Source organism: Crocodylus porosus, unplaced genomic scaffold (assembly GCF_001723895.1).
Source record: "Crocodylus porosus isolate Cpor-Errol unplaced genomic scaffold, CroPor_comp1, whole genome shotgun sequence".
NCBI lineage: Eukaryota > Metazoa > Chordata > Crocodylia > Crocodylidae > Crocodylus > Crocodylus porosus.
The window spans coordinates 11,434,273-11,442,695 of record NW_017728924.1 but is presented as its reverse complement, the minus strand read 5'-3'; the positions used below and the strand labels follow the sequence as shown (position 1 = coordinate 11,442,695).

Sequence of the window (8,423 nt, the reverse complement as noted above, 5' to 3'; positions counted from 1 at the left end):
TGTTTGTGTGTAGGACTGATTTGGGGACTGGAGGAACCCAGCCCCACTGAACTGAGTCCTGCAAGATAGCTCCTTTGGGGGTGAGGGCTTGCAGAAGGGAGAGATACAGCTCTGTATAGAAACACAAGTAACACAAGCAGCACATTAATAGAATTGCCAAGACCCTAGCCCTAATAAATGAGCACACCCCAAAGTAGCGGGCAAATCTGATAACAAAGTGATACATCACAGTAGTCTCGTGGGCAGACTACTTCATAAGGAAACAAAGTCCAATGGGATAGCTTTACCCAAAAGGAAGAACGAGGGTGTGAGGGACCTAAGCTAGTATTTCCAAATGGAACTATTTTCATTTTTAGGCAAAACCTAACAACTCTTCATTTTTGAGCACTGAGAAAAAAAAGGAAATATGGCTTTACATGAAAAACAGACACTTTGTGGGGGGAAAAAGCATAGTTGAAAACCCAATTTTCAGCCTCCCCCAAAAAAGGGTTTAGATGGAAATCTTTTTACCAGTTCTAGTTACATCTAGGGGATTTAGATGTGTAACTTCTATTAACTTCACCAAGAGCCGTGCATCTAAATTTACTCTCCCCTTTTGCATAGCCTAGCCCTGATATGTGTTTTGGAATAAAAACAGATGCAAAGGGACTAAGAAATTTTCAGCATCTCCTACATTTTATTATCTTGGATAATAAAATACAAGTCACACTGTTGTAAATGCAGGAATGTTCACATTTCCTCGGATGTAAGTTTGGCTCAGAATATCCTGAACCACCCTTAGTTTTCTCTTTCTTTCTTCCTCCTTTTTTGAAACTACCAGTTCTAGCACTGGTGTAGCTCTTTTCATGACTGTATTGCTCTTCAGCCTCAAGTCATTGTCTGTGACCTCTCTGCCTATGAAGCAGCCATAGGTAGAATGACTGAGTGATCAAGACCACTGCTCTTCATTCTGAATGTGTAGGCCAAATTCCGTCCTTTGGTTATATAGACTCAATGAAGTCAATGAAGTTCCACATGGTGCAAATCAGGATCCCTGTGTCTCAAAACAAATTCTTTTTAAATAACCTGCTGTCACATATGCATGTCTTTAAATAAGGTCTGATCCTGCAAGATGCTGGATTCCTCCTGGTTGCCAAAGCATGTTGAGGATATCAACAGATAGCAGGTTGGCCTCTCAGGGAAAGGATTCAGAAAGGATTCTGTGGTTGTGGAAGCCATCTCCTCAGTATGGCGGGGTTTTATCAGTTTGGGAGTGAGGGGAGTTCTTTGGCCCAGTCCTTCCCCTCAGACGTGGTATTTTTTCAGCAATTCACTTTGCCACTGCCGCTTTCTGTTGGGAAAGGAGATGGGGATCTTGATCTTCCTGAAGTCCTCAATGCACTTCCCCAGCTCAGACGCCAGTGCCCTGCGCTCCTCACTAAGTGGTAGCACCTTGGAGCAGTTCTCCACCCCATTCTCCTTGATGTTTGAATGGTCAATATTCCTCATCTGCCCCATCTGCTTTACCTCTTCCACATTTTTTAGGGTCTTGGAGAAATCCAAAGTGTTAGGCCGAGGTGGGCATTCCTCTGGGGCTTCCAGCTGTGGCAAGGAAGCTGTTGAGCTGGGTTCACCAGTCTCTACCAGGGGAACTTTGTCAGCAAGGTTTGACCTAGGGGCCAGAGCTAGGTCAGGTCCACAATGGCTGTCCATGCTGGAGGCTGGAAATTCACAGCTGCTGTTCACGCCAGATGAGTCCATGCGGGTCACTAGGGTTTGGTTCAGTTCTTCTCTTGCCACAGAGATGCTGTCTGCTGCTACAGAGGTGTCTACTGAGGGAGAAAACAGAAGTCCATGTTAGGATATTTGAGTCCTCTATACCTAAAAGATTGCAAGGCATGTAATATCCTCAAAACCTCAGAGTGAAAGTAGTGAGGGCTACGGCAGTCAGCAGAGAACCTAGCTTGTTTCTCTTCACCTGGAACCTGTTTTAATGGCATTTTTAGGGCAGTTACATGGGAAAGGAATCTGACAAGTGCTTATGGTTATTTAGCTGCATTAGATTTTGCCCTTTTAGAAAGGATCATCACTTCATTCCTACCCCCCATATCTTTAATTTCTCTGTCTAGCAATCAAGGAGAACGTTACCAGCTGGGGAGCCTCACTACCATCTCCATCTACATAACCCTACTGCTGCCCAGACTACAGTTCAGAAATAACTGCTTTCATTCAAATAACAAACAGGTGGGCACTATGGTGTTCAGCATTCACTTCTAGCCAGTGAATCTTAACTCCTTTGAAGTCAGTAGCCAAGCTCCACCAATAATCTTTACAAGTACAGGAGATTAGAGCAGTCACTAGGCACATCTACACAAGATGCTTAATGCACAGTACACATTCTACTTTACATTAGTGCATCATGGCAAAAGCTGTGCTAATGCACAGTAGAATTAGTCTGCTGTGCATTAAGCATCACAAAAAGACCGTGCACCTTTGGTACTGTGCAGTAGAACCAGCTACTGCACATTTAGTTATTACCTCATATTAGAGGTACTAAAATTAATGCACAGTAGCAACAGCATTTTAATGCACATGTAAATGCACCCAGTGTGTATCATATCATTTCAGTGTGTATCATATCATTTCAGAGAGACCTAGACAGATTGGAGGATTGGATCAAGAGAAATCTCATGGGATTCCTGCACATAGGAAATAACAATCCCATGCACTTCTACAAGCTGAGGACTCACTGGCTAGGGAGCAGCTGCATAGAAAAGCACTTGAGGGTTACAGCGAACAATAAGTTAAATATGAACCAAGAGTGTGCCCTTGGGCATGTGTAGACAAAATGGGGGCCCTAAATTGAAGCGGTGGGTTTTAAAAAACACTGTTTCACTTTTTGCTGATTAAACCCCCATGCCACGCACACACCCCACTTACTTACCCACCTAGCTGGTGGGAAGGGAAGAGCAAGCTGCCGGCAGGCAGAGCGATCCCTGGGTTGCAGGGAGGAAGGGCTGGTGCTTCCCTCCATGGCAGCAGTGGCCCCCCACCAGGCACCTGGCTCGGATGGTCTCGGTGAGGGGTGGGCACCGCAACTGCAGAGGGAAGCATCAGGCCCCCGCATAGCTCAGGCAGCAGGCAGGCTCTGGGGGGGAGGGAAAAAAATCAGGCTTCCTACTTTTCTTGGGCAAAGCCTGCTTTCCCAGGCTGTTGCCACAATGGCTAATGGCATCCTGGGCTGCACCGGTAGGAGTGCTGGCAGAAGATTGAGGGAAATGATTATTTCCCTGTATTTGGTGCTGGTGAAGCCACATCTGGTGTACCGTGTTCAGTTTTGGGCCCCCCACTACAGAAAGAATGTGGACAACAAAAATGGTTCAGGGGCTGGGGCACATGACTTTCAAGGAGAAGCTGAGGGAACTAGACTTATTTAAGGAGGGATTTAATAGTAGCCTTCAACTACCTGAAGGAGGGTTCCAAGGAGAATGGAGCTACTGTTCTCAGTGGTGGCAGGTGACAGAACAAGGAGCAATGGTCTCAAGTTGCAGCAAGGGAAGTTTAGCTTAGCTATTAGGAAGAATTTTCTCACTAGGAAGGTAGTAAAACACTGGAACAGGTTACCCAGAAAGTCTGTGGAATCTCCATCCTGGTAGGTTTTTAAGACCTGACTAGACAAAGCCTTGACTGGTATGATCTAGTTGGGGATGGTCTTGGTTTAAGAAGGAGATCAGAATCATAGAAAGTTAGGGTTGGAAGGGACCTCAGGAGGTCATCTTGTCTAACCCCCTGCTCAAAGCAGGACCTCCCAAGCTCCCTTCCAACCCTATTTTTCTACGATTCTGTGTATGGGCTTGGCTGTTTTCCATTTCCTATGCAACTCATAAACCTCACACAATGGAATATCTTAAGGATAATTTGCAGAGCTGGGCTCAGCTCTTGTTCTGAAACAGGACTGTGGTTAGAAAGCTGAGCCCTGTTCATAAATCCTTCTGCAAACCTGAACTAAGATAGTGGCAAACATGGGGCTGAGCTGTGGGTTGGGGTGGATATCATGTAGAGCAGCAGTTGGCAAAGTATTCTAGCAGTGAACTAGAATGGCTGGGCCAGGGTCCAAGGAAGGCTGGCCCTAGGACCCAGCTGCGGCTGCCCCCATCACTTCTCCCCAGCTGTGGCGTGGGCAAAGCCCCCTGCTGCTGAAACACCACCCAAGTACCCCTTTGCAGGCCGGCTCCTATGGCTCCATGGACAAGACACTGGCTTCATATAATTTGGGGAGCTGAACATGCTGGAATAGAGCTTAGCTGTGTGATGATTTAAATGAGCAACCCAGAGAAATGGAAACTAGAGAGTGAAGAATGAGTTACACCGTCTCCAACAGGACTAGCTGTTCAGTTTCAAACAGCCTCCAGACAGTCACTGTTCACTTTTGTTTGTTAACATGATTGTAAAAGCAGCAGTGACGGCACTGGAAACAACCACTATGTTTCAATTACTAGCCCTAGGAACAAATCAAACAATAAGAGATGCTAATGGAAACTGATACAAAACCATTTAACAAAGGTCAGCCTTAATCCCTCACCTTGGCTTGGGGAAGAACTGCAGTCTTTGACTAATCCCTGTGCCCAACCATGGAGAGATTGATTACAGGGCTCCTCTCCTAAACTCATCTGATTGTTGCAGACTTTTTAAACTTATCTTGTCAAGGCAGCAGCATCCTTGAGGTTCTCTTATGAGTAGAACCCCCCTCCCCCACCCCCAGCTGGCAACACATTATCTGTAGCTAGGAGGAAGCATTTTCCCAGCACGCGTGTATCCAGCCCAATTGCACGCCAGTGTGTGCCTGAAACCTTACAGATAGGAGACAACTGTGAAAAACAAGGCAGTTCCACTTGCATGCTTCTAAAGAAGTTGCTGCTGTGTGACCATCTCAAATTCGGAGACACAAAGGGGAATCCTATAGATTAGTGAGAGCTGGATAGAGAGTGAGCTGAGCAATTTATGCAGAGCAATGACTTTCTAAAGCCATATATTTTGTTTTAGCTGCAGCATTACCAATTATAGCTGGCAGAAAGCTTTAAAAAAAAAAATTGGGGGGCTGGCCATTTCTCAACGTTAGAATTTTAAAAAGCATTTTCTTTAAAAAAATACTTTTCCTACTATTTTATTGTTTTTTCTTTTAAATTTTTTTATGTTACTATCCTGTTATTTTGCTGTATTTTACATTGCTTTGCATCTTGTTGATCAGATTAGTCTCATGGAAGATTTTTTTTTCCAAAATGGGAAGCCTTTCCCTTGTTAATAATATCGAATAGTTATACAGCATATAGCATCAATAACTCTTTAAAAAATCGGTATAGTTTTTCCCATTTTGCAGATGTAGAAACTGAGGTACAGGGAGGGTAAGTTAATTGACCAAGGTCAACCCAACAGACCTGTAACAAAGCTGGGATTAGAACCTACATTTTCTTGTTCTTATTTTTGTTCAATAGACCATATTGCCTTCAATCAGAAAACTGTTGTTTTCCAAATATCAAAATAATTGACTAATAAACTCCAGCTGCACATTCTGAAAACAAGCAAAGAAGAGTATTGAAAAATTCAGTGGGACGAAGAATGCTTTTAATTTTTTCTAAATCCCTATGGAGTTTATTCCTATTTAAAACACATCTGCTAGGAGCAAGTGTAATGAAGGGTAGATAGCTCCATTTTAAGCCTTCCTCCTGAGTTAGAAAATTTCAGAGTGAATTTTCTTTCCCCCAAAGCCTTTTGTGAGGTAACAAGAGTTCTTGGTTATATTTCAGTCTTTTTTTTTTAACGTGACATTTACTTGTCAGCGCCAGCACTAAAATGTCTGAAGGTAGAAAGTTGAAATTGATAGTGGAAATATCCATGACTAAAAAGTGACCTTGAAAATTGCTTTGGCGTTGGCAAATCTCTCCAGGAAGTTCAGTGTATGTATCTTATTCCCAAATTCTTTGGCTGCCGTAGTTCAAAGTCTGTCTATCTAAGTACGTGGATAACCCTATTCAGCATAACCAAATGTTTCACAGTTAACTAACTTAATTATTCTCCAATCAAGAAGCATCTTTGCACAAATGTGGAGCAAAAGCTCAGGGACTTACAAGTCACATAAGAGGCATGAAGGTGAAGTGGGAAGAGAAGTCTCCTGAATCCTAGTCTAATGCTGTAGTTATTAGGCCAATTAAGGCCAATCTTTTTGATCAAAGTACCACAAGGTAAGTCCGTCACCTTCCATGAGTGCCACTTTGATCCCCTTCTTGTCTCGCATCTAGTGCTCTGCTCTTTACTCCTTTACTTGCACTCCCTGCTCAATCTGTTGCTCTGCTTTCTGCTTCTTGCCCTGTCTGAAACTGCATTCCCTGCTCCTGCCCTGATCTTCTGCATGCCAAACGCAAAGTTTTTCATGCCACTTATAGCACTTATGCTATGGGTTGGCCATCCCTGCACTAGAGACTATATAAAATAGTATGTAGCACTCATACAATACATTTTACCCACAGATCTCAAAACACATTATCAAGAAAAATCAGTAATTTTGCCCTCTTATAGAGACAGAGAGACAGAGGCAAAATGCTGCAGGTCACCTACAACCGGAACTGAAAATAGAAGCCAGGTCTTCTCAGACTCAGGCTCATGCTGCTCTCTAGTAAGCAACCTTGACGCCTCATCTTGTGGGTTCAGGGAAGGGTGAGCTGGGAGTAAAGGAGCATTAGACACCAACCATCTGGTTTGCACAGTCCACCCAGTTCAAAGCTGTCTGCCCTTCTGCTGAGTGCCTCATCATCATTTTCATATCTCCCTGGGGAGAGGTTACTGACTTCTGAGCCTGTAGAAAAACAATTCACAGCACAATTCACTGTCATTAATCAGAACTAATGCTCATCCATTTAGAAGGTGGGAAGGGAGGTTTTCCCAGGGCTCACAGGGGGTGCCAGTTTGCAGAGCCAGGAAGGCCACAGGCCCCCCAGGAGCTCTATCAATTTACTTCAGTCCTCACAGCTATCAAGAGTAAACAAAAACTCCCTCCTGGAGTTAGACTCCACTTAGTATTGCAGGGGTGGGCAATTATTTGGGTGGAGAGCCGCTTACTGAGTTTTGGCAAGCCATTGAGGGCCACATGATAGGCAGCCAGGGGCAGATAAATATTAATTTTCTAAATTTTTTAGGGGCCCTGCAGGCTGGATAGAATGGCCTGGTGGGCCGCATCTGGCCCCCAGGCCGCATTTTGCCCATCCCTGAAGTATTGACTGTTGTTCCCTGTTGCTCTCTCTACTCCTTCACAATCCAACCTGCCCCGAGTTGCCTCTTTGGATGTGTGTGGTTGCAAAATAACCTCATTCCTGAAAGAAAAAAAAAACATGAGCAAATGTACTCTGTAGAGTTGGAGCATGCCTCCAAAAGGGAATGTTGGGTGTTTTGAAACACAGACAAAAATCTCCCTAGGGAATGTCATTCCTCCTCTCTTGCTTAGTAGAGAAATTTTCTACCACAACAAAAGAGCTGGGACCAAAACTTCTGTTCATTTTCAATAGGACTAGCCCCCCTGAGTCTAACAGGTGCTTTTGAAAATCTCCCTCTACAGCTGCATTTCCTGGGAAAGGGTTACATCATTGTATTATACTTAGTAGGATCCTGCTCTGCAATATGCTGCAACAAACTTCATATTGCAGTATCTGTCTTTGCTAAGTATTTTTCCCTAGGTGTATATACACTCAGGGGCCAAAATCTCAGCTAGTGTAACTCCACTGACCTGGGCACAGCTCTGCGGATTTACACCCAGCAGAGGTCTGGACTCCTATGCTCTCACAGTTCAAGCCATACACATGAAGCTCTTCAGTGTGAGGTAAACAATGCCATCTCTGGGTGCCTGGGAGGCTTTGCATTTAGAAGCAGGAAGATGCTAATGCTTTGCCTTTGAAATGCCTTAGCTCAGTAATAGCACATATATATCAGCTTAGCCTTATTTCATCCTGTTTGCTGAGGGCATGTCCTCCCTCCACCCATCCACCCTGGCCCTTATGCTAGTGTCTGTAGAAATTATCTGCACTCAGCAAGACATGCAGACTTCGACAGCTCTTTGCGCTCTCTGTTCAGTTGGTATCATTATGCCCTCCTCCTGGGCATCATGACACTAGCCAACTACTCAGTTGGTCTAATAAAAGATACCGTATCTACTCAAAGAATCTTGCCTGTTTACATCCTTAGACCAACACAGCTACAACCAAAAACCTAGCTCCTCCTGGGCAAACATCCCACATGATTCACATAGAGAAGAGCTCCCTTGAACTGGCAGATATTTCCTGCATATAATACAGTACCACAGGCTTCGCGGGCCGCCATGAGACCCTCTGAACTATTTCCTGAGGCTCGAGGTGCTGCAATGGGAAATGAAAGTAAAAGTAAACACTGTACTTTCATTT

General features: G+C 44.3%; 1 protein-coding gene across 3 annotated transcripts in view; it reads right to left on the bottom strand.

The window, feature by feature from the left end:
- Positions 1-662: 662 nt before the first annotated feature.
- Positions 663-8,423, bottom strand: part of LOC109313664 (BTB/POZ domain-containing protein KCTD8-like) — a 72,177-nt gene continuing 64,416 nt past the window's right edge. For 2 of the 3 annotated variants that reach the window (XM_019540330.1, XM_019540332.1), the window contains 2 exons: positions 6,725-6,829; positions 663-1,811 (listed from right to left, as the gene is read on the bottom strand). In XM_019540330.1, coding sequence (XP_019395875.1) covers positions 1,285-1,811; positions 6,725-6,829 — 632 coding nt within the window. In that variant the 3' untranslated portion in view covers positions 663-1,284. The remainder of the gene's footprint in view (positions 1,812-6,724; positions 6,830-8,423) is intronic. The other variant, XM_019540333.1, reaches the window with a different exon arrangement.